At 42.8% G+C, this 26,485-nt stretch overlaps 1 protein-coding gene and 1 pseudogene across 1 annotated transcript; both read left to right on the top strand.

Moving 5' to 3' along the window:
- Nucleotides 1–1,247: 1,247 nt before the first annotated feature.
- Nucleotides 1,248–17,612, top strand: LOC146978327 (uncharacterized). The gene is made up of 2 exons (XM_085791032.1): nt 1,248–1,436; nt 16,385–17,612. The coding sequence occupies exons 1-2, from the start codon at nt 1,250–1,252 to the stop codon at nt 17,533–17,535; spliced, it is 1,338 nt and encodes a 445-aa protein (XP_085647158.1). The 5' UTR covers nt 1,248–1,249; the 3' UTR covers nt 17,536–17,612.
- Nucleotides 4,743–9,532, top strand: LOC146978328 (uncharacterized; annotated as a pseudogene).
- Nucleotides 17,613–26,485: the final 8,873 nt, after the last annotated feature.

Raw genomic sequence — 26,485 nt, 5'->3', positions numbered from 1 at the left:
CTTTCTGATGACTGTAGATCCCGGATTAGTGTATGTGGAGATGTTCTTTTGTTTATTGTTCTTTATTTCTTTTGGTGTGTCTTGTAAGCCCATGAAGGCTGAGCACCTCTTTGGTGTATGACACCGTGAAAATAAAAAACTAACTAACTATTATCAACAGAAAGATAATTATACATCCATTCAAGGACTGATCTCCTTTGTTGGTTGTTAGCTTAGCTTAAATGAAGGCTCAATAATGAAGCAGAGTGGTATTTATTGATCTATTTAATTATTGTGACTTCTGAAAGCATTCTTTCACATTTTACACAATAAATGTACAAGGCGGGATGTGGTTACATTAGTCATTTAACAGCAAGGTTTTCTCTGAGAAATGGGACGTTTTTAACAATATGAAACAATATATTTCTGATGAGCGAACTGACAAACAATAAAACCAAACATGCATTAATGGCCATAAATTCAGTCAGACTGAGAACACTGCAGTCATGTTTGTGCTCTCAAAGCGTATTAGAAAAGCAGTGGCTCATACAACATGTTATCTGTCAGAAACTATAAGAGCTTGTATTAGCTCCCCTCAGAGGTCAAGTGATTGTTGTCATGTGTCAAGTGCAAGTAGTGATCAGCCATTTCCCTTCCTTTCCTGTTTATCAAATGTCCCAGTGTGAAGTCCCTTCCCAAATGATGTGAGTTGTTTTAAGTTGTGTGTAATGTTTGTATTTCAGAGTGTGTGAGGGCACAGGAAGTTCCCACAGAGCAGCAGGAGTGGAGCTCCAGTCAGGACCAGAGGGACTCTGAGCCTCCTCGTGTAAAAGAAGAGCTGGAGAACGCTTGGACCACTCATGGAGGAGAGCAGCTTCAAGGACCAGAGGAGTTGAAAGTCATTCTTTTACCTGTGAAAAGTGGACATGAAGATAATGAAGGGAAATCTCCGCTCTCACAGCTTCAACAGGGTCAGACTGAGGAGGACGGAGGAGCAGAGCCTCCAGCCAGCAGCTCCCCTAAACACATGGAAACAGACACTGATGGAGGACCTGAACCAGACAGAAACACATGTTCAGACAGACATTTACAACCAGATACTAATGACAAGACCTCAGAATCATCTGAGACTGAAGACAGTGAAGATGAGGAGAGGGAGAAAAAAGAACCTAAGTCTGGGTTGAACTCTGAAAATAATGGCTGTAATACTAACAGGAAACTACTTAGCTGCTCTGAGTGTGGTAAAATATGTGACAGTGAGTCACAGCTGATGACACACATGAGAACTCACACAGGAGAGAGACCATACAGCTGCTCAATTTGTAGTAAAAGATTTGCACAGACGGGAAATGTGACAAGACACTTGCTCACACATAGAGATGAACCATCATTAAAGTGCATCTTTTGTGGCACAAGCTTCAACTGGATTCATCAGGTCATAAAACACAGGTGTGTTGGTGAGTCCTCACAGGTCACAGCTGGATGTGAAACTGTAAAGAAACAAATTAGCTGCTCTGTGTGTGGTGAGAAACTTCCCTTCAAGACACATCTGGAGTTGCACATGGCACTTCACAGGGGAGAGAAACTACACCGCTGTTCAGTTTGTGAGGAAACTTTTAGATTTAAATCGAAGTTGAAACAACACATGACAACGCACAGGGGAGAAAAACCTCACAAGTGTTCAGTTTGTGATCGACGCTTCGCTTTGATGGGCAGTTTAACTGTACATGAGGAGACGTGCCGAGGCAGCCCACTGTCAACGCCAGTTTCAGATGGAAAGGCAGTTATAGAGCACACATGAGAGTCCATGGATGCAAGGACCCGTTCAGAAATGTTCGTAGACGACCAATAGGTAAATGGAGTCGGAGGCGTCGTCTTGGCAGCGACAGTAAACCAGTCTGAAGGATTCAATTCTCTGTTGTTGTCTGGACATGGGTTAAAGTTCACTGTAGTAATACTAGTACTAACACCAATCTGTGAATTGGTTCAAGAAAACATCGCAGACGTTTTTAGGTGTGGTGGTTTATAAGTTTGGTCATTTTGATAACTTGATTGTTGTGTGTTGCATAAGGACCGATCTTATGTGTCCAAAAGTGAAGATGTTTATGTTTCATTCTGATCTGATTAAAGAACCAAAAACCTACGTATGTGCTTGAGGAGTTTCATTTTGTAAAAATTTGGAAAATACCTGTATATTCATGTGAGTTGTATCTGAAACGTTCCTCCCTGTGGAGGAACTGAACCATGGATTAGAAGACTTTGCATCATGTTAGTTACATCAGTTATAGTGTCACTTCAGGTACAGTCACACTGAACCTCAACAAATGGGAGCAGATTCCCAGATTTGAAAGAGTCCGAGGTCAAGTCCACTCGACTACATGAAAAGAGGTGAAACACACTGTTTAAATGTATTTATTTAGTTGTGGATACAGTTCTGCTGCAGCAGCAGATGAAGACTGTAATGAAATAGATCACACAGACAGTTTAAAGGTTTTAGATTGTAACCTCAGATTCATGATTTTGGTTTTTAAAAAGTTTTTAAATATTTCAGTATTTTCAGCCTCACTCAGAAACCACATGACATGTCTGTTTTGACATCATTAATTAAACATTTCACAAAGCAAACTAGTTTGTGAGGATGCAGGTGGCTTTCATGATGCTGTCTGCAGCGTCAGGAGAGACTTGCAGCTGAGTCGGTGTTGATCCGCTCTCCAACTCTGGCAGAAGATAACAAAGGCATTTTCAACGGTGTGCTGGGGAGAGAAAGGTCTTTGTAGAAGCTAAAATATATTTTTGCCTGCCATTTTGCTTTAGGTTTAACGTCATTGCATTGATGATGTCATTTGCTTTCACACATTGAGGGGGTGTGGTTACTTTCTTTACTTAGTGGGTGTGTGTGGTGGCGGGAGTTTCAAACACAAAGAGAGAGAGAGAGAGCTAAGCTCATATATTTTTTGTTGACCGTCAATTCACCATCATTTTCACTTTATCATCTCACCAGTATCATTATTATTATTTATTGAGAGGGCACGTATTAATTTCCCTTTTGATATAACTGCTTGTTGGCTCTTTTTGATTTTTGTCACAATAAACACTTTTAACTGATCGTGGACCCATGGAGCTTTAAGTTCCTCAGCGGCTGAAGTTTGTTGAAAGACAGCCACAACAGTCTTCATTGGGAAAGCCTCATCTGCTACGACCACAAATGGCACCTGCCCCAACTCGGGTGCTGAGGGGAGTGGGCATGTTGCTGGTACATTTAAGTTCCCACCTTGACGGGCCTGCCCCAGACGGGAGTTGGCAAAGATGCCACCGTCACTATAGCTACCAAATCCTCCCACATCGACAGCCAAGCACCTGTAACTGGCATCCACCACCAGCGCAAGGAGGACAACAGAGAAGGTACCTTTGTAATTGTAATACTGTGAACCGGAATTTGCTGGTGCCTGTATTAGAACATGTTTCCCATCAAGTGCACCAATGCAGTTTGGGAAATCCCACCTTTCCTGGAACTTCTTGGCCGTGCTCTTCCGGAGCTCCTCATTTGGAAACGGCATGTGGGTTTCCTTCAGCTGCGCCCAGATGATGAAACATCACATGTGATTTTCACGATGCCAGCCACGGTCGACACTCCAAGCCGGAAACTGGAGGCTATAGTTGTAAAGGAGTCCCCTGTGCTGAGGAATCTGGGGAGAGTGGGAGAGGAGTAACATTTGAATCCACATTACTGTCAGTAATTTTTTTAATATACACAATATATCAAGGTGTGTTCTGGTAGTAGAAATAGGAATGTACATGTATCCAAACTAAAAAAGGCTGGTGCTGAGACAAAAAGAAGCAGATATAAAATTAAAACAAAATACCTCACATACTGCAGGGCTCTGACTGGCAGTATGGGAGTTAATACAATAGACGGCAGTAGTGGACAGACTGTCAAATAGATCGATTGACAGACAGATAAGGATGTGAAAGATGACAGGCTGTAACGCCAGTATTTTACACGTGCCAATCTGAATATAGCAAATTAATATAATACTGTGGTGACTCACAATGGGGAAGCTAGGAGAGATGTTCACCAGATGGCTCCCCCGGGATGACGACGTAGGTCAACCGGCCGACCACCTCAGCAGCCCGGCTGCTGCCTCTGTGATGATCCACTCGTCTGGCGGTAACGTTATTAGCCAGGTGGAGCTTCACGGCGGTGGATATAGGCTAAGTTACTTTCTTGCATGAGAACATATTAAAACTTAATAAAGTGATGTAGTGGAATTAAAATAACTTCTCGAGATTATCCAGCAGCTTTGTCATAATTTTAATTCAGCTAAGTGCCAACACTGCCCCCTACTGGTGACGAGGGCGGGCCATTTGTGAATCACCAGCTGTTTGTTTGTGGATCTCGACAAGAACGTCTCAGAAATACGTCGAGGAAAGTGATGCGTGTTGATGATCCACAAATGCTTTGAAAAAAAAAGAAAGATCCACAAATGCTGAATCACACCTCACAAACAGAAGTTTCAGTTTTACAAATGGCTCTTGTATCTACAAATGGAAATATATATATTTATACATGTAGGCCTATTTCTAAAAACCAAAATACAAGTTACAAATTAGAAATTTGTATTTGTGGATAGCAAAACACGTTTGCAAACCAAGGAATATTTCCAACCCTCTGTGCGTTTGAGACAACTTGCTGCTGCTGGTCCCTGAAGGGGCGGAGTGGTGGCGACACCCACGTGACACGGATACAGGAAACGGACTCCTCGTGGAGCTTCTTGCTTCTCGCTGCTGTCTCACGGGGAGTGAGTGTGTGTCTGTGTGTGTCTGAGTGAACATGGCTAAAGTCCAGGTGCTGAGAGCGCTGGTGGAGCAGCGACTGAGTTCGGCCGTCGAAGAGATCTTTGTCCTGATTGAAAGAACCGTGGCGGAGTACGAGGAGGAGCTATGTCGGTCAGAGCAGGAGAAGCAGCGACAGAGGAAACAACTGGACGCTTTGTTAAACCCTCGGGTTTTGTTACAGAGAGCAGGTCAGTTATTAACGGAGAATCAGTTTGTCTCGGTTTGATGTAACGGGGAAACGTTGGCGGCGTTGAGGACGGACCAACTGACCGTTATAAACATGAAGAGTAGACGCCGCATCGGCTGCTGGGGAGCAAGAAATGCGGCCGCCATCTTGAACAGTTGAGCAGCAGAAGTAACAGGACGCCAGAGCACTGTTCGTCCAGGCAAAATAGCGTTTTCCGACAGAATAATTGTAACAGAATGTTTTTCACCAGACACCATTACTATGAGGTGTCCAGAACAACATACTAAAAGTCCTAAGAAATCCTAGTTGGGGAAATATGTTTAATTCTCATCAATCCAAGATTGATTTACTGTATAATGTCTATGATGCCAATGAGGCCAGACAACAATCTCAATCTCCTCTGATTGGCTGACTGTTTTTGAGTGGCATGTGGTCGGGCCAATCACAGGCAAGTAACTGAAACCTAAGCTGCATTCATAAAAATTGAAAAACAAACAACCGGTCACGGTGGGCGGAGTTACCTTGTGTGTGACATCACAGAAAGGAGGAAGTGCTATCTGCTCGTCTTAAAGAGAATGTTCCTACAAATGGGCGGTGTGTGTTTCTCCGTTTGTGACCAGTTTGATGCATGGGGCAGTATATACGTGGCCCAGAGACCTCCCCAAGCACGAAAAAATAACAAAAATCACGTTTTTCATGCCATGGGGCCTTTAACATAAAAAAAAAAAAAAAAATCATCATTCTGAAGGTGTGGCGGCTTTTATTTTGCCGTGGCGGTGCGCCACGATCAATTACATGTAGCGGAAACCCCGATAAAAAGTAACATTTCTGTATTTCAAGTTTCTTGGAAATTTTATTTTAAATATGCAAATGAGCTCAACACTAATTGACTTATGGTCAAGAAGCCATAAAGCCGCAAACAGCAAAAACAGGGGCGCTGTTTTGTAATGTTACAGAAAACCTCCATGTTTTTTCTCCTCATGTCCTACACTAGAGAACCTGTTCTTCTTATCACCAAACGAGGCTGCGCTCTCTCTGACAGCTGATTTTTAAATACCATAAAGCATAACATGTATTGAGGAGAGACGCCCCCTTGTTATCTGATATGCTTCGCCACTGGCTCCATCTAGTGGCCGAATTAAGAATTTGGATTTGCGTTAATGCTCCTTTAAACCCTCGGGTTTTGTTACAGAGAGCAGGTCAGTTATTAACGAAGAATCAGTTTGTTTCTGTAACGGAAAAATGTTGGTGGCGTTGAGGACGGACCAACTGACCGTTATTGACCCTTTGCATGTGACGAACGTTCCACTTGCACGAGATACGGACGCCATGATGGAAGATAAAAAAAGGAGGGCAAAAGAGCAGTGGAGTCGATTTAATTCAATGGGGCGCGTTATAGTTTTGTGACATGCCGTGGTTGTAGGGTTTTCCCCCTTTTCCACTGAGCTGGTTCCAGTGCTGGTTCGGAGCCAGTGCCTGACTAGCAGCGGTTCTTTGCTTTTCCACCAACTGGTTATTGGTTCTTAAAACTGGTTCCAAGCACCAACTCCTTGCTGGGCTAGCTACCAGCCATTGAATAAAAACAACTCCAGTTTCAAAACACGATTAGACGTCAAAATAGAGGTTAAGATTTGTTATTTTCTGGGAGCGTAGAGTTATAGAGTAGTTATATGGTTTCAGTTATTTCATTGAAGAACATACAAAAGAGGAAACCAGATCGATGTAAACAAATACCCGGGAACTTGTTACTTGAAAACTTAATGCAAACAGTTTAATTATCTTATTTACTGTACCACAAAATGGTACAACAAAGACGTTTTAAGATACAGTAAAAGATTTAAAAACAAAAAGCAATAAATTATAAACAGATACTAGATAATAAATTATGCCTCCATTCAAGCACTGATCTCCTTTTGTTGGTTGTTGGCTTAAGCTCAATAATGCATCAGTGTGGTTTATTTATCTATTTAATATTCAATATTTTATGAAATAAATATACAGGGTAGAACCGAACATGCATTATGAAAGGCCATAATTTTCAAGTCGGACTGAGAACACTGCAGTGATGTTTGTGCTCTCAAAGCGTATTAGAAAAGCAGTCCCTTGCTTCTCAAGTGATGTGAGTTGTTTTAAGTTGTGTGTAATGTTTGTATTTCAGAGTGTGTGAGGGCACAGGAAGTTCCCACAGAGCAGCAGGAGTGGAGCTCCAGTCAGGACCAGAGGGACTCTGAGCCTCCTCGTGTAAAAGAAGAGCTGGAGAACGCTTGGACCACTCATGGAGGAGAGCAGCTTCAAGGACCAGAGGAGTTGAAAGTCATTCTTTTACTTGTGAAAAGTGAACATGAAGATAATGAAGAGAAACCTCCGCTCTCACAGCTTCAGACTGAGGAGGACGGAGGAGCAGAGCCTCCAGCCAGCAGCTCCCCTAAACACATGGAAACAGACACTGATGGAGGACCAGAACCAGACAGAAACACATGTTCAGACAGACATTTACAACCAGATACTAATGACAAGACCTCCGAATCATCTGAGACTGAAGACAGTGAAGATGAGGAGAGGGAGAAAAAAGAATTGGATACTTGGACCACTCATGGAGGAGAGCAGCTTCAAGGACCAGAGGAGTTCAAATTCATTCCTTTACCTGTGAAAAGTGAATATGAAGATAATGAAGAGAAACCTCCGCTCTCACAGCTTCAACAGGGTCAGACTGAGGAGGACGGAGGAGCAGAGCCTCCAGCCAGCAGCTCCCCTAAACACATGGAAACAGACACTGATGGAGGACCAGAACCAGACAGAAACACATGTTCAGACAGACATTTACAACCAGATGCTAATGACAAGACCTCCGATTCATCTGAGACTGAAGACAGTGAAGATGAGGAGAGGGAGAAAAAAGAACCTCAGTCTGGGTTGAACTCTGAAAATAATGACTGTGATACTAACATGAAGCTACTTAGCTGCTCTGAGTGTGGTAAAACATTTGGCATCAAGACAAACCTGATGAGGCACATGAGAACTCACACAGGAGAGAAACCATTTAGCTGCTCTGAGTGTGGTAAAACATTTGGCAGGAAGTCACATCTGACGAGGCACATGAGAATTCACACAGGAGAGAAACCATTTAGCTGCTCTGAGTGTGGTAAAACATTTGGCATCAAGACAGACCTGACGAGGCACATGAGAATTCACACAGGAGAGAAACCATTTAGCTGCTCTGAGTGTGGTAAAACATTTGGCATCAAGACAAACCTGATGAAACACATGAGAATTCACAGAGGACAGAAACCATTTACCTGCTCTGAGTGTGATAAAACATTTGGCATCAAGACAGACCTGACGAGGCACATGATAACTCACACAGGAGAGAAACCATTTAGCTGCTCTGAGTGTGGTAAAACATGTTACAGGAAGTATGATCTGACAAGACACATGAGAATTCACACAGGAGAGAAACCATTTAGCTGCTCTGAGTGTGGTAAAACATTTGGCATCAAGACAAACCTGACACAACACATGATAACTCACACAGGAGAGAAACCATTTAGCTGCTCTGAGTGTGGTAAAACATTTGGCATCAAGACAAACCTGACACAACACATGATAACTCACACAGGAGAGAAACCATTTAGCTGCTCTGAGTGTGATAAAACATTTGCCCAGAAGTCACATCTGACAGGACACATGACAACTCACACAGGAGAGAAACCATTTAGCTGCTCTGAGTGTGGTAAAACATTTGGCAGGAAGTCACATCTGACAGGACACATGACAACTCACACAGGAGAGAAACCATTTAGCTGCTCTGAGTGTGATAAAACATTTCGCAGGAAGACGGACCTGACGGGACACATGAGAATTCACAGTGGAGAGAAACTATAAAGATGTCCAGTTTGTAAGGAACCTTTTAGATTTGAGTCGAACTTGAAACAACACATGACAACCCACAGTGGAGAAAAACCATACGAGTGTTCAGATTGTGGTCGACGCTTCACTCGGAGTAACAGTTTAGCTGCACACGTGAGAAAACATGCCGATGACAACACGTTCAGCTGCCAAGTGTGTGAGGCCAGTTTCAGATGGAAAGGATACAAGGACCAGTTCAGAAAGGTTCGTAGACGACCAATAGGCAAACGGCGTCAGAGGCGTCGTCTTGGCAGCGACAGTAAACCAGTCTGAAGGATTCAATGCTCTGCTGTTGTCTGGACATGGGTTAAAGTTCACTGTAGTAATACTAGTACTAACACCAATCTGTGAATTGGTTCAAGAAAACATCGCAGACGTTTTTAGGTGTGGTGTTTATAAGTTTGGTCATTTTGATAACTTGATTGTTGTGTGTTGCATAAGGACCGATCTTATGTGTCCAAATATGAAGATGTTTATGTTTCATTCTGATCTGATTGAAGTACAAAAAACCTAATATGTTCTTGGGGAGTTTCATTCTGTACAAGTTTGGAAAAATATCTGTATATTCTTGTGAGTTGTCTCTGAAATGTTCTTCCCTGTGGAGAAATAAATATGGAGGAACTGAGCCATGGACTAGAAGACTTTGCATTATGTTAGTTACATCAGTTAGTGTCACTTCAGGTACAATCACACTAAACCTCAACAAATAGGAGCAGACTCCCAGATTTGAAAAGTCTGAGGTCAAGTTGATACTAATTTACGTGTCTTTGTCCACTCAACTACATAAAAAGAGGTGAAACACACTGTTTAAATGTATTTATTTAGTTGTGGATACTAGCAGATGAAGACTGTAATGAAATAGATCACACAGACAGTTTAAAAGTTTTAGATTGTAACCTCAGATTCATGATTTTGGTTTTTAAAAATCTTCCTCATTAGCATCAACAATTTTAACATCCAGTAAATCAATATGAAGTTACTGAAATGCTGTTCCTCATTATCTGCACTTTTCTGATACACTCACTACTTAAAGGATCATAGGGCAGGATTTGTGAGAAAATACGCATGCGTTTTATGTTTTTTAAATAATAATGGGTGAGGAAGCGTTCAAAACCAAAAAGAATGAGCCCACCCGCGTATCTCTCCATTGCCTTGAACGGGGTCTGTGCTGCATAATGCGCTGCAATTCAGGGGGTGAATTTCACGCGCTGACGTCAGCGATTCCCCGACCGCCTTCGAATGGATCTTTACAGTCTATCCATGGAATGGATACATGAGGGCAACTGGTGGATCCAAATGACTGTTTGGGAAGCTCTTCGCCCGCCAGCAAACGACCCAGCACAACTGAAAGCCCTGTTAAAAGCCATACTAAAAATCATCTATCACCTATCTATCTATATCTACCCCCCCCTGTTGCCACTCTCTCTCTCTCTCTCTCTCTCTCTCCCTTCACACACGCACACAGCAGCAGGCAGGTCACTAACTTACACACCCTCTCCTCTCCCTCATCACTACTGTCTTATTATTATCCATTAGCCGCAGCTAGCAGTTAAAAGGAGAAAAATGAGTCAAAATCGGTTCTACATTTATTGTCTGTTTATTGTATATCCCCGGGATGACGATGTAGGTTAGCCGGCCGACCACCTCAGTAGCCCGGCTGCTGCCTCTGTGATGATCCGCTCGTCTGGCGGTAACGTTAGCCAGTGGCGGAGCTAGACTTTTATCCTTGGGGTGGCCAGGGGGTGGCCAAGGCTATTTCAGGGGGTCCACAGACTATGTCGATGAATTTGTCTCTCGAACAATCAATTGTAATCGGAGTCTCTAAATGTTGAAATACAGTCCCCCTCCCACGACCCTTTTTGGTTATTTTAAAACATTCTCTGTGGTCTTTAAATTGTGATTATAAAGTTTTTAGCCAAAGTCACAAAACCTGTGCCATTTCCCAGGGCTCTTCTTCTGCACAGCACCAACAGCTCATTAGCAATGCGCCTCTGGAGGGTGGGCAGAGAGTGCGCTGCCCCGCCCAGCTACCCCCTCGCAAATAAAGTCCTTGCTCACGGTGCAAGCTGCTCTACCAGGTGAGCTATACCTGTTATACCTTGACAGCTACACAGACAGCTACACCGAGCTGTCAAGCCTTTCACCTCTGAGCCAGATGCAGAGCGGGGCGGGAGCTTGTAGCACTAGTGCCCTCCCCTGGGGTTGTGACACGTCAGCTCCAGTCTCCCTGAAACTGCCAGTTTGCGTCTGCCATTGGTTCACAGCAATTTGAAGGCAGAAAAACTCAGAAATGCAATTTTGCACTTCCTTTTCTGCTGATATGTCCTCTAACACAAGAAAAATGCCACAGGAACATGTGAAAAGCACAAAGAAAATTTTCATGGGAGGGGTCTTTAAGTACATATTACACACACAGCCTACTCACAATCACACAGTTACTTGCTGAACACACAGTTACTTACACAGTTACTCCCTCAACACAGTTACTCACTGAACACAGTTGCTGTACTCACACTCGTACACTTACTCACTCACACAGTTAATCACACAGTTACTTACTGAACACAGTTACTCACACTCACATAGCATGTTTCAATGTCCCACATCCTTGAGTTTTACAGGTGCATCTCAATATATTGAATGACATGAAAAAGTCTATTTCCAGTAGTTCAAGTCAAAAAGCCCCCATCAAGTATAGAGAGCCTAAGTGGAAGCAGGAAGTAACGGTCACTATGGGACCTTAACTCGGAAAAAGTCATGTAAGTGAAGTGGCGGTGGGGGGGGGCGGTGGGGGGGGGGGTCGCACACCAGGCTCTACAAACACTGCGCTTATCATGCCACGTAGCAATGGGACTTGTCGCTCATTAATATACTGCACAACTGAAAATATTGTTGCGACCCCGCAGTAATGTTGTTGTTATGATGTTTAAGTTGTGTGATTTCTGACTGACTATGAATGTGTACGGTACGGGCAGGTAGGGTATGGTTGGATGAGAAACTGAGGGGCCGGGGTGAGTGTGAGGAAGACCTGTGTGTGTGTGTGTGTGTGTGTGTGTGAGAATGAGAGTGAGGAGGAGCAGAGGAAGAAGTGAGACCTGTCAGATAGGTTTGTGTTATGTTGTTGTAGTTACATCGGCTCGGACGCTACAATATCAATAGCAACGTGTGCTTAACATCGACGTCGGATTGTGCCAGATGCGCAGCGGTTTGTGTTTATTCATCTTAATGGAGCGCGTGAGAGATTAACACACACATTCACACAGGCTACACACACACGGGCTACACATGCCCACAGACACACAGCTGATGGGCCGAGGCTCCCCCAGTGGGGGCTCAACCTGGAATCGGCGCCTATGAGTCCATAATCGCGGTGCAGACAAGTGAGTTTGGAGCTAGAGAGGAGAGACCTTCATTATCGCTGCTCTGCTGCGAGTTTGTGAGCGTGGGTTTGGAGCTCTTCTTTTTTTCCAAATGCCTGGAAAAGGCTCAACTGTCTTTTTGACATTTCTATACTGGACCGGGCGTAATCATCACTAGCGGTAGTGTAAATAGGCGCCAGAAATCAAAAAGAGACAGATATGACGTAAACGTCACGACAATCACTGGCTTTTACGTTAGGGTTCCAGTGATTGGTTTAACAATCAATGAACTCAGCACGTTCAGCCTGTTAAAAACAACAAGCGTCTTTATCACACCCCCTCAAAATAAACAAAATTGCTTTTTTTTCACCTTTCCACCAAAATTGTACGCACACGGATTCCGGCCGGCGGCGCCACTATGTAAGTGAACGGGAGTCAAAGTTTTATTTCGTGATCCGATTGAATTGTGCCATGAGAAAAAGAATATGACCTCTACCTGTTTAAAACATCAGGTTTCATCCCGAGAAATCAGCAGTTTGTTGTAAAACTATTGTAAAATAAAATTCAGAAGAATCCGCAATCAGAAAGACTACAAGTCGCGTAGGTGACGTCACACACCAAATGCCGCCCTTTCCCGTGTCAGTTGGTGACGTATTTTTTGTGGGACACAGACTTGTAGTCCGTAGAGCGGTCTTCACACAAAATACATTCTTCCGTTGCCGTTTAACAACAAACTGCTGATTTCTCGGCATGAAACGTGATGTTTTAAAGTGGTAGAGGTCATATTTTTTTCTCATGGCACAATTCAATCGGATCACAAAATAAAACTTTGACTCCCGTTCACTTACATGGAGACTTTTTCCGAGTTGAGGTCCCATGGCAACGTTAGGCTACTTCCTGCTTCCGCTTAGGCTCTCTATTGAGAGCATATAGATGGACAAACTTATCAGAAAGCAAACATTTCCATTTTAAAAATGTTCTTTAAATTGGTCTTTTTTCCTATTGTTTTTTTTAGATACTGAATTTTAGATCTTCATTAAATATAAGCCATAATCATTACACATAAAATAAAGTAAATAAATAAAGACATGAAATGTTTAGTTATGTGTGTAATGGATCTATATAATGCATTAGTTTCACCCTTTGAATTGAATTACTGACATACGGTAAGTAAACTTTTCCTTATATTCTAATTCATTGAGAGTCGTTAGCCAGGTGGAGCTTCACGACGGAGCAAACCTCCAAACAGGCGTCATTGGATAAACTAACCACATATTGGGGATCTCAACAGTTACTTTCTCGCATGAAAACATATTAAAACTTAATTAAGTGATGTATTAACAGGGAACAGGGAATTAAAATAACTTCTCGAGATAATCCAGTTTCCAGTAGCAATCTTCTTCATAATTTTAATTCAGCTACTTGCCAACACTGCCCCCTACTGGTGACGAGGGCGGGCCATTTGTGAATCACCAGCTGTTTGTTTGTGGATCTCGACCGTGGCTTTTTTGTTTTTACAAATGGAAAAATATTTATTTACAAATATGTAGTATTTGTGGATAGCAAAACACGTGTACAAACCAAGGAATATTTCCAACCCTCTGTGTGTTTGAGACAACTTGCTGCTGCTGGTCCCTGAAGGGGCGGAGTGGTGGCGACACCCACGTGACACGGATACAGGAAACGGACTCCTCGTGGAGCTTCTTGCTTCTCGCTGCTGTCTCACGGGGAGTGAGTGTGTGTCTGTGTGTGTCTGAGTGAACATGGCTAAAGTCCAGGTGCTGAGAGCGCTGGTGGAGCAGCGACTGAGTTCGGCCGTCGAAGAGATCTTTGTTCTGATTGAAAGAACCGTGGAGGAGTACGAGGAGGAGCTATGTCGGTCAGAGCAGGAGAAGCAGCGACAGAGGAAACAACTGGACGCTTTGTTAAACCCTCGGGTTTTGTTACAGAGAGCAGGTCAGTTATTTACGGAGAATCAGTTTGTCTCGGTTTGATGTAACGGGGAAACGTTGGCGGCGTTGAGGACGGACCAACTGACCGTTATAAACATGAAGAGTAGACGCCGCATCGGCTGCTGGGGAGCAAGAAATGCGGCCGCCATCTTGAACAGTTGAGCAGCAGAAGTAACAGGACGCCAGAGCACTGTTCGTCCAGGCAAAATAGCGTTTTCCGACAGAATAATTGTAACAGAATGTTTTTCACCAGACACCATTACTATGAGGCGTCCAGAACAACATACTAAAAGTCCTAAGAAATCCTAGTTGGGGAAATATGTTTAATTCTCATCAATCCAAGATTGATTTACTGTATAATGTCTATGATGCCAATGAGGCCAGACAACAATCTCAATCTCCTCTGATTGGCTGACTGTTTTTGAGTGGCATGTGGTCGGGCCAATCACAGGCAAGTAACTGAAACCTAAGCTGCATTCATAAAAATTGAAAAACAAACAAACAACTGGTCACGGTGGGCGGAGTTACCTTGTGTGTGACATCACAGAAAGGAGGAAGTGCTATCTGCTCGTCTTAAAGAGAATGTTCCTACAAATGGGCGGTGTGTGTTTCTCCGTTTATGACTAGTTTGATGCATGGGGCAGTATATACGTGGCCCAGAGACCTCCCCAAGCACGAAAAAATAACAAAAATCACGTTTTTCATGCCATGGGGCCTTTAACATAAAAAAAAAAAAAAAAATCATCATTCTGAAGGTGTGGCGGCTTTTATTTTGCCGTGGCGGTGCGCCACGATCAATTACATGTAGCGGAAACCCCGATAAAAAGTAACATTTCTGTATTTCAAGTTTCTTGGAAATTTTATTTTAAATATGCAAATGAGCTCAACACTAATTGACTTATGGTCAAGAAGCCATAAAGCCGCAAACAGCAAAAACAGGGGCGCTGTTTTGTAATGTTACAGAAAACCTCCATGTTTTTTCCTCCCCATGTCCTACACTAGAGAACCTGTTCTTCTTATCACCAAACGAGGCTGCGCTCTCTCTGACAGCTGATTTTTAAATACCATAAAGCATAACATGTATTGAGGAGAGACGCCCCCTTGTTATCTGATATGCTTCGCCACTGGCTCCATCTAGTGGCCGAATTAAGAATTTGGATTTGCGTTAATGCTCCTTTAAACCCTCGGGTTTTGTTACAGAGAGCAGGTCAGTTATTAACGAAGAATCTGTTTGTTTCTGTAACGGAAAAATGTTGGTGGTGTTGAGGACGGACCAACTGACCGTTATTGACCCTTTGCATGTGACGAACGTTCCACTTGCACGAGATACGGACGCCATGATGGAAGATAAAAAAAGGAGGGCAAAAGAGCAGTGGAGTCGATTTAATTCAATGGGGCGCGTTATAGTTTTGTGACATGCCGTGGTTGTAGGGTTTCCCCCCTTTCCACTGAGCTGGTTCCAGTGCTGGTTCGGAGCCAGTGCCTGACTAGCAGCGGTTCTTTGCTTTTCCACCAACTGGTTATTGGTTCTTAAAACTGGTTCCAAGCACCAACTCCTTGCTGGGCTAGCTACCAGCCATTGAAGAAAAACAACTCCAGTTTCAAAACACGATTAGACGTCAAAATAGAGGTTAAGATTTGTTATTTTCTGGGAGCGTAGAGTTATAGAGTAGTTATATGGTTTCAGTTATTTCATTGAAGAACATACAAAAGAGGAAACCAGATCGATGTAAACAAATACCCGGGAACTTGTTACTTGAAAACTTAATGCAAACAGTTTAATTATCTTATTTACTGTACCACAAAATGGTACAACAAAGACGTTTTAAGATACAGTAAAAGGTTTAAAAACAAAAAGCAATAAATTATAAACAGATACTAGATAATAAATTATGCCTCCATTCAAGCACTGATCTCCTTTTGTTGGTTGTTGGCTTAAGCTCAATAATGCATCAGTGTGGTTTATTTATCTATTTAATATTCAATATTTTATGAAATAAATATACAGGGTAGAACCGAACATGCATTATGAAAGGCCATAATTTTCAAGTCGGACTGAGAACACTGCAGTGATGTTTGTGCTCTCAAAGCATATTAGAAAAGCAGTCCCTTGCTTCTCAAGTGATGTGAGTTGTTTTAAGTTGTGTGTAATGTTTGTATTTCAGAGTGTGTGAGGGCACAGGAAGTTCCCACAGAGCAGCAGGAGTGGAGCTCCAGTCAGGACCAGAGGGACTCTGAGCCTCCTCGTGTAAAAGAAGAGCTGGACGATTGGACCACTCATGGAGGAGAGAAGCTTCAAGGACCAGAGGAGTTGAAAGTCATTCCTTTACCTGTGAAAAGTGAACATGAAGATAATGAAGAGAAACCTCCGCTCTCACAGCTTCAACAGGGTCAGACTGAGGAGGACGGAGGAGCAGAGCCTCCAGCCAGCAGCTCCCCTAAACACATGGAAACAGACACTGATGGAGGACCAGAACCAGACAGAAACACATGTTCAGACAGACATTTACAACCAGATATTAATGACAAGACCTCTGATTCATCTGAGACTGAAGACAGTGAAGATGAGGAGAGGGAGAAAAAAGAACCTCAGTCTGGGTTGAACTCTGAAAATAATGGCTGTGATACTAACAGGAATCTACATAGCTGCTCTGAGTGTGGTAAAACATTTGGCATCAAGAGAAACCTGATGAAACACATGAGAATTCACAGAGGACAGAAACCATTTAGCTGCTCTGAGTGTGGTAAAACATTTGGCAGGAAGTCACATCTGACAGGACACATGAGAACTCACACAGGAGAGAAACCATTTAGCTGCTCTGAGTGTGGTAAAACATTTGGCATCAAGACAGGCCTGACGAGGCACATGAGAACTCACACAGGAGAGAAGCCATTTAGCTGCTCTGAGTGTGGTAAAACATTTGGCAGGAAGTCACATCTGACAGGACACATGAGAACTCACACAGGAGAGAAACCATTTAGCTGCTCTGTGTGTGGTAAAACATTTGGCATCAAGAAAAACCTGATGAAACACATGAGAATTCACACAGGAGAGAAACCATTTAGCTGCTCTGAGTGTGGTAAAACATTTGGCAGGAAGCCACATCTGACACGACACATGATAACTCACACAGGAGAGAAACCATTTAGCTGCTCTGAGTGTGGTAAAACATTTGGCATCAAGACAGACCTGACGAGGCACATGAGAATTCACACAGGAGAGAAACCATTTAGCTGCTCTGAGTGTGAGAAAACATTTGGCATCAAGACAGACCTGAGGAGACACATGAGAATTCACAGTGGAGAGAAACTATAAAGATGTCCAGTTTGTAAGGAACCTTTTAGATTTGAGTCGAACTTGAAACAACACATGACAACCCACAGTGGAGAAAAACCATACAAGTGTTCAGTTTGTGGTCGACGCTTCACTCGGAGTAACAGTTTAGCTGCACACATGAGAAAACATGCCGATGACAACACGTTCAGCTGCCAAGTGTGTGAGGCCAGTTTCAGATGGAAAGGATGCAAGGACCAGTTCAGAAATGTTCGTAGACGACCAATAGGCAAACGGCGTCAGAGGCGTCGTCTTGGCAGCGACAGTAAACCAGTCTGAAGGATTCAATGCTCTGCTGTTGTCTGGACATGGGTTAAAGTTCACTGTGGTAATACTAGTACTAACACCAATCTGTGAATTGGTTCAAGAAAACATCGCAGACGTTTTTAGGTGTGGTGTTTATAAGTTTGGTCATTTTGATAACTTGATTGTTGTGTGTTGCATAAGGACCGATCTTATGTGTCCAAATATGAAGATGTTTATGTTTCATTCTGATCTGATTGAAGTACAAAAAACCTAATTATGTTCTTGGGGAGTTTCATTCTGTACAAGTTTGGAAAAATATCTGTATATTCTTGTGAGTTGTCTCTGAAATGTTCTTCCCTGTGGAGAAATAAATATGGAGGAACTGAGCCATGGACTAGAAGACTTTGCAATATGTTAGTTACATCAGTTAGTGTCACTTCAGGTACAGTCACACTAAACCTCAACAAATAGGAGCAGACTCCCAGATTTGAAAAGTCTGAGGTCAAGTTCATACTAATTTACGTGTCTTTGTCCACTCAACTACATAAAAAGAGGTGAAACACACTGTTTAAATGTATTTATTTAGTTGTGGATACTAGCAGATGAAGACTGTAATGAAATAGATCACACAGACAGTTTAAAAGTTTTAGATTGTAACCTCAGATTCATGATTTTGGTTTTTAAAAATCTTCCTCATTAGCATCAACAATTTTAACATCCAGTAAATCAATATGAAGTTACTGAAATGCTGTTCCTCATCTGCACTTTTCTGATACACTCACTACTTAAAGGATCATAGGGTAGGATTTGTGAGAAAATACACATGCGTTTTATGTTTTTTAAATAATAATGGGTGAGGAAGCGTTCAAAACCAAAAAGAATGAGCCACCCGCGTATCTCTCCATTGCCTTGAACGGGGTCTGTGCTGCATAATGCGCTGCAATTCAGGGGGTGAATTTCACGCGCTGACGTCAGCGATTCCCCGACCGCCTTCGAATGGGTCGGTAGCACTACATAATACGGCCCGCGACTTACAGCGTACCTACCGCTCTCTTGCCACGTAGGTTGCCGCTTATTTCACACAAGTACTGAGTAACTGCAGCTCACTTTCCCCCCTGTTTCCCCCGTGCATTTACAGTGTAACTAGGCTGCGTTTTAGCGCGTAACTTACATCCTGCTTCACACCAACTTCCACAGAAGTACAGGGTAACTCTCGCTGTTTTACAGTTTAACTAGGCTGCGTCTTGGCACGTAACTCCTGTCCTACTTTACACCAAATTACACAGTAACTCTCGCTCACTCCGCCACTAATTACCCCGCATTTTACAGTATAACTAGGCTGTGTCTTAGAGAGTAACTCCCGTACAATTACGTCCTACTTTCCCCGGACTTACAGTGTAACTCCTGCCAGGTACATTAGAAATTAAATAAGTCTACTGTACAATATGAGCACAGTTGCAATCCATGTTTTCCAAAAGTGTCAGCAGCGACATTTCACCTCTATTTCAGAGATTTATTATTCATTATTTAATTGTATGGTTTGGAATAGGTGAGAAATGGGTATAGAGTGTGGACATTTTCCAATACAGTAACAGGCTGGCTGGTAGCAAACTTACCTCTCTAAAATGCACATCTATGAAAGTCTAGTTCTGTCATCCAAGGGCAAAACACAAACTATACAGTAATACATCCACAATAATGAGTCATTCGGAGAGTTAGAAAATGTTTTTATTATTTATTAACCAGAAAACACATGACACATCCACATCCATGATCATTCATAAACTTTAAGTACAGTAAGTACCCTACTGTAAGTGAGCACTGTTACCCCTCCTTAGTCTGCACCTACACAGTAGCTGTCATGCACCTACACACTACTTGTCTTAGAGTTACCCAGTAAGTAGAGGGTAACGGGCTGTATTATAAAGTAATGGCTGTTACTCCCTCCTTAGTCTGCACCTATACAGTAGCTGTCATGCACCTACACACTACTTGTCTTAGAGCTACCCAGTAAGTAGAGGGTAACGGGCTGTATTATAAAGTAATGGCTGTTACTCCCTCCTTACGCTGCACCTACACAGTAGCTGTCATGCACCTACACTGTCCTTGTCTTAGAGTTACCCAGTAAGTAGAGGGTAACGGGCTGTATTATAAAGTAATGGCTGTTACTCCCTCCTTACGCTGCACCTACACAGTAGCTGTCATGCACCTACACTGTCCTTGTCTTAGAGTTACCCAGTAAGTAGAGGGTAACGGGCTGTATTATAAAGTAATGGCTGTTACTCCCTCCTTACGCTGCACCTACACAGTAGCTGTCATGCACCTACACACTACTTGTCTTAGAGTTACCCAGTAAGTAGAGGGTAACGGGCTGTATTATAAAGTAATGGCTGTTACTCCCTCCTTAGTCTGCACCTATACAGTAGCTGTCATGCACCTACACACTACTTGTCTTAGAGTTACCCAGTAAGTAGAGGGTAACGGGCTGTATTATAAAGTAATGGCTGTTACTCCCTCCTTACGCTGCACCTATACAGTAGCTGTCATGCACCTACACACTACTTGTCTTAGAGTTACCCAGTAAGTAGAGGGTAACGGGCTGTATTATAAAGTAATGGCTGTTACTCCCTCCTTAGTCTGCACCTATACAGTAGCTGTCATGCACCTACACACTACTTGTCTTAGAGTTACCCAGTAAGTAGAGGGTAACGGGCTGTATTATAAAGTAATGGCTGTTACTCCCTCCTTAGTCTGCACCTATACAGTAGCTGTCATGCACCTACACTGTACTTGTCTTCGAGTTACCCAGTAAGTAGAGGGTAACGGGCTGTATTATAAAGTATTCTTTGTTATTCCCTCCTTAGAGTGCAAATACACTGTAATTGTCCTGCAACTACACTGTAGTTGTCCCGGAGTTACCCAGTACCTACAAAGTAGCGGGCTGTATTATAAAGTATTCTTTGTTATTCCCTCCTTAGTGTGCAAATACACTGTAATTGTCCTGCAACTACACTGTAGTTGTCCTGGAGTTACCCAGTACCTTCTACTGCAGCTGTAACTACTGTCTAAGTAGAACCAGTAAGTTAGAACACAGTTTGTTTCACGAGATAACATCATCTGAAAGTACAGTAATACAAAGACAAAACTAACTGAAGTGTCCCTGACATCATAAAATAACAGATTTCTACTGGCTTTTGTTATTTACATTAAAGTTCAGTTTTGTTCCTTCTGTTATAAACTGTTTCATTTAGTTTTGATCCATCTGTCTGGTCCTTCTAGGTCTAAAATAGTCAGTCAAGTCAGTTTCATTTGACAAAATGTACTTTCTAAGTTAGAAGAGTCAAGTTGAAATGATCGTTGTGATACTACTATCACACTGGAGTGTGACACTCAGTAATGGAGAATGGATGGGCTCCTCCATAAAAGGTGATCTTGATCTTGATCCAGCTCCTTGGGCCAAAGCAGAGATCAGGGTCATGGGTGGCGTGCCATCTCCCTCGTCAGGTACCATTTTCATGGCATCTCAAAAACCTCACCTGTGTAGAAACATAATTATATATTGTATCATCAACTTCATCACATAAATGCATCACTGTAAAACAAAGTGAGAAAATTAATAACTTTGAACGGTACAGTTTTTCTCATCATGGAATACTTAATCCCGGTTTTACCTTTCACATCATAAATCATTAGCCTTTTAAACCATAACTTGTGATTTTTAAGCATATTAATCAATTACAAATTATACATATTTTTTTCTTTAACTATTGAGTAAATATTTTAACCATTTAAAAGTAACGTAACGTTAGCTAATGGAGCTAATGTGGACAGTACTAACACAAATACAGTTCCCGGTTAGCGTGGTTCAGGGGAAAACACACACTATTATCTTTAGCACAAGCTAACATTGCTAGCTGCGTTAGCATAGCTACTTAACTCACCAAGAGGTTGATAACGCGGTCAAACTGCCGTCGCACAGGTCCTCGGTTCATCCGTCTCGTCTCCCGGGGTGTTTGCTCTGTGTTTATATCAACATATCACATCGTAGACATTGCATAATTTCCCTCATCTCTCCACGTCGTCTCCTCCTGTCGTCCCTGGCTGTGTCAACAAGCTCCGTCCTCGCTGTGAGGTGGGACTTTCTACCTTCTCAACAGGCAACCAATGGCAAGTGAGCAGCTTCTGGTCTGACCAATGACAGATGGTCAAATCTGAGAGACTGTGGTAGTCAAATAGGATGAAATAAGTTGTCAATCACAGTCACTCACCTTTGACCATTAAAGCAGATAACAGCGGCACGGCCGTTTCGGCTAATGCTGTGTTCAAGGCAGGCTTTTGAAACCGTAAGTTACAGCTTCAAGTCACAACTACGACTTGGTAGCGTTCCAGGTAACCCGTAGCTCGTGTTTTTACCGTCCTGTTGTCTGTGAAAGTTCCCTATAACGGCCACTCGTAACTTCCGACCCGTGAACTCGTACCAGATCGAACTGGTATGACTTCACAGGAAGGAAAAACACAAAGTATGAGTTTCCTTGAACGCACCATGAGTTAGCAGCCCCCGCCCTTGTCAGGCATCAATTGGTCCTCGTGCTGCGTCACCACATTCACGCGCATCCCTTGGCTGCACACACAGCCCTTCATGCCGTTCTCTCCCCTCATTGGATAACACTTGTATCCCACAAGGAAAATTTTCTCCTCGGGTTACAGCAGAGCATAGTGACGGAGAGACTCGTGTTTAGGCTGAAATACTTCATGTAAGTGATTGCTGACGGAAAATAGGACTATTTAGGACTTATATTAACAAAACATTCCACTGATATCTGCTTTAAGTATTCCATGATGAGAAAAACTGTACCGTTCAAAGTTATTAATTTTCTCACTTTGTTTTACAGTGATGCATTTATGTGATGAAGTTGATGATACAATATATAATTATGTTTCTACACAGGTGAGGTTTTTGAGATGCCATGAAAATGGTACCTGACGAGGGAGATGGCACGCCACCCATGACCCTGATCTCTGCCTTGACCCAAGGAGCTGGATCAAGATCAAGATCACCTTTTATGGAGGAGCCCATCCATTCTCCATTACTGAGTGTCACACTCCGGTGTGATAGTAGTATCACAACGATCATTTCAACTTGACTCTTCTAACTTAGAAAGTACATTTTGTCAAATGAAACTGACTTGACTGACTATTTTAGACCTAGAAGGACCAGACAGATGGATCAAAACTAAATGAAACAGTTTATAACAGAAGGAACAAAACTGAACTTTAATGTAAATAACAAAAGCCAGTAGAAATCTGTTATTTTATGATGTCAGGGACACTTCAGTTAGTTTTGTCTTTGTATTACTGTACTTTCAGATGATGTTATCTCGTGAAACAAACTGTGTTCTAACTTACTGGTTCTACTTAGACAGTAGTTACAGCTGTAGTAGAAGGTACTGGGTAACTCCAGGACAACTACAGTGTAGTTGCAGGACAATTACAGTGTATTTGCACTCTAAGGAGGGAATAACAAAGAATACTTTATAATACAGCCCGTTACCCTCTACTTACTGGGTAACTCGAAGACAAGTACAGTGTAGGTGCATGACAGCTACTGTATAGGTGCAGACTAAGGAGGGAGTAACAGCCATTACTTTATAATACAGCCCGTTACCCTCTACTTACTGGGTAACTCTAAGACAAGTAGTGTGTAGGTGCATGACAGCTACTGTATAGGTGCAGACTAAGGAGGGAGTAACAGCCATTACTTTATAATACAGCCCGTTACCCTCTACTTACTGGGTAACTCTAAGACAAGTAGTGTGTAGGTGCATGACAGCTACTGTATAGGTGCAGCGTAAGGAGGGAGTAACAGCCATTACTTTATAATACAGCCCGTTACCCTCTACTTACTGGGTAACTCTAAGACAAGTAGTGTGTAGGTGCATGACAGCTACTGTATAGGTGCAGCGTAAGGAGGGAGTAACAGCCATTACTTTATAATACAGCCCGTTACCCTCTACTTACTGGGTAACTCTAAGACAAGTAGTGTGTAGGTGCATGACAGCTACTGTATAGGTGCAGCGTAAGGAGGGAGTAACAGCCATTACTTTATAATACAGCCCGTTACCCTCTACTTACTGGGTAACTCTAAGACAAGTAGTGTGTAGGTGCATGACAGCTACTGTGTAGGTGCAGACTAAGGAGGGGTAACAGTGCTCACTTACAGTAGGGTACTTACTGTACTTAAAGTTTATGAATGATCATGGATGTGGATGTGTCATGTGTTTTCTGGTTAATAAATAATAAAAACATTTTCTAACTCTCCGAATGACTCATTATTGTGGATGTATTACTGTATAGTTTGTGTTTTGCCCTTGGATGACAGAACTAGACTTTCATAGATGTGCATTTTAGAGAGGTAAGTTTGCTACCAGCCAGCCTGTTACTGTATTGGAAAATGTCCACACTCTATACCCATTTCTCACCTATTCCAAACCATACAATTAAATAATGAATAATAAATCTCTGAAATAGAGGTGAAATGTCGCTGCTGACACTTTTGGAAAACATGGATTGCAACTGTGCTCATATTGTACAGTAGACTATTTAATTTCTAATGTACCTGGCAGGAGTTACACTGTAAGTCCGGGGAAAGTAGGACGTAATTGTACGGGAGTTACGCTCTAAGACACAGCCTAGTTATACTGTAAAATGCGGGGTAATTAGTGGCGGAGTGAGCGAGAGTTACTGTGTAATTTGGTGTAAAGTAGGACAGGAGTTACGTGCCAAGACGCAGCCTAGTTAAACTGTAAAACAGCGAGAGTTACCCTGTACTTCTGTGGAAGTTGGTGTGAAGCAGGATTTAAGTTACGCGCTAAAACGCAGCCTAGTTACACTGTAAATGCACGGGGGAAACGGGGGAAAGTGAGCTGCAGTTACTCAGTACTTGTGTGAAATAAGCGGCAACCTACGCGGCAAGAGAGCGGTAGGTACGCTGTAAGTCGCGGGCCGTATTATGTAGTGCTACCAATGGGTCTTTACAGTCTATCCATGGAATGGATACATGAGGGCAACTGGTGGATCCAAATGACTGTTTGGGAAGCTCTTCGCCCGCCAGCAAACGACCCAGCACAACTGAAAGCCCTGTTAAAAGCCACACTAAAAATCATCTATCACCTATCTATCTATCTATCTACCCCCCCCCTGTTGCCACACTCTCTCTCTCTCTCTCCCTTCACACACGCACACAGCAGCAGGCAGGTCACTAACTTACACACCCTCTCCTCTCCCTCATCACTACTGTCTTATTATTATCCATTAGCCGCAGCTAGCAGTTAAAAGGAGAAAAATGAGTCAAAATCGGTTCTACATTTATTGTCTGTTTATTGTATATCCCCGGGATGACGATGTAGGTTAGCCGGCCGACCACCTCAGTAGCCCGGCTGCTGCCTCTGTGATGATCCGCTCGTCTGGCGGTAACGTTAGCCAGTGGCGGAGCTAGACTTTTATCCTTGGGGTGGCCAGGGGGTGGCCAAGGCTATTTCAGGGGCTCCACAGACTATGTCGATGAATTTGTCTCTCGAACAATCAATTGTAATCGGAGTCTCTAAATGTTGAAATACAGTCCCCCTCCCACGACCCTTTTTGGTTATTTTAAAACATTCTCTGTGGTCTTTAAATTGTGATTATGACATTTTTAGCAAAAGTCACAAAACCTGTGCCATTTCCCAGGGCTCTTCTTCTGCACAGCACCAACAGCTCATTAGCAATGCGCCTCTGGAGGGTGGGCAGAGAGTGCGCTGCCCCGCCCAGCTACCCCCTCGCAAATAAAGTCCTTGCTCACGGTACAAGCTGCTCTACCAGCTGAGCTATACCTGTTATACCTTGACAGCTACACAGACAGCTACACCGAGCTGTCAAGCCTTTCACCTCTGAGCCAGATGCAGAGCGGGGCGGGAGCTTGTAGCACTAGTGCCCTCCCCTGGGGTTGTGACACGTCAGCTCCAGTCTCCCTGAAACTGCCAGTTTGCGTCTGCCATTGGTTCACAGCAATTTGAAGGCAGAAAAACTCAGAAATGCAATTTTGCACTTCCTTTTCTGCTGATATGTCCTCTAACACAGGAAAAATGCCACAGGAACATGTGAAAAGCACAAAGAAAATTTTCATGGGAGGGGTCTTTAAGTACATATTACACACACAGCCTACTCATAATCACACAGTTACTTGCTGAACACACAGTTACTTACACAGTTACTCCCTCAACACAGTTACTCACTGAACTCAACGAAAAAGTTGATAAATGCCTGCAGGAAGAAAAACACTCTGTACCGACAGTTCATTAAATCTAGGACGGTCCAGTCAGAAGTGAGATACAAAACGTACAGAAACAAACTAAATTGCATCTTAAATGAACGCAAAAAAGAATACTATAGCAATCTATTAGCTGAAAATATGAATCAAACTAAAAAACTATGGGATATCTTAAACAAAGTGACTAATAACAAAAGAGCAAAACCAAGCCTCCCTCCCTACTTCAACTATAACAACACGCAGGAAGACGACCTAGGAGTCATAACAAATAGATTCAACTCATTCTTTGTAAACATCGGTCCAGAGCTAGCCAAGGACATTCCTGACTCACCCCTACACTGGGACCACTATGATAAAGACGGAGACAGAAATCCCAACTCA

The sequence above is a fragment of the Trachurus japonicus genome, chromosome 11, assembly GCF_045865225.1.
Source record: "Trachurus japonicus isolate A0001 chromosome 11, Traja_1.0".
In the NCBI taxonomy this organism is placed as follows: Eukaryota; Metazoa; Chordata; class Actinopteri; order Carangiformes; family Carangidae; genus Trachurus; species Trachurus japonicus.
Note: the sequence above shows the minus strand (reverse complement) of the source record. Positions and strands in the feature narration are given on the sequence as shown.

Excerpts from the sequence above, each read along its gene's own strand:
- LOC146978327 (XM_085791032.1), top strand. The coding sequence starts at position 1,250 with ATGACACACATGAGAACTCACACAGGAGAGAGACCATACAGCTGCTCA. Across the intron at positions 1,437-16,384 it reads CATAAAACACAGGTGTGTTG|AGTGTGTGAGGGCACAGGAA; the intron begins GTGAGTCCTCAC and ends TTTGTATTTCAG.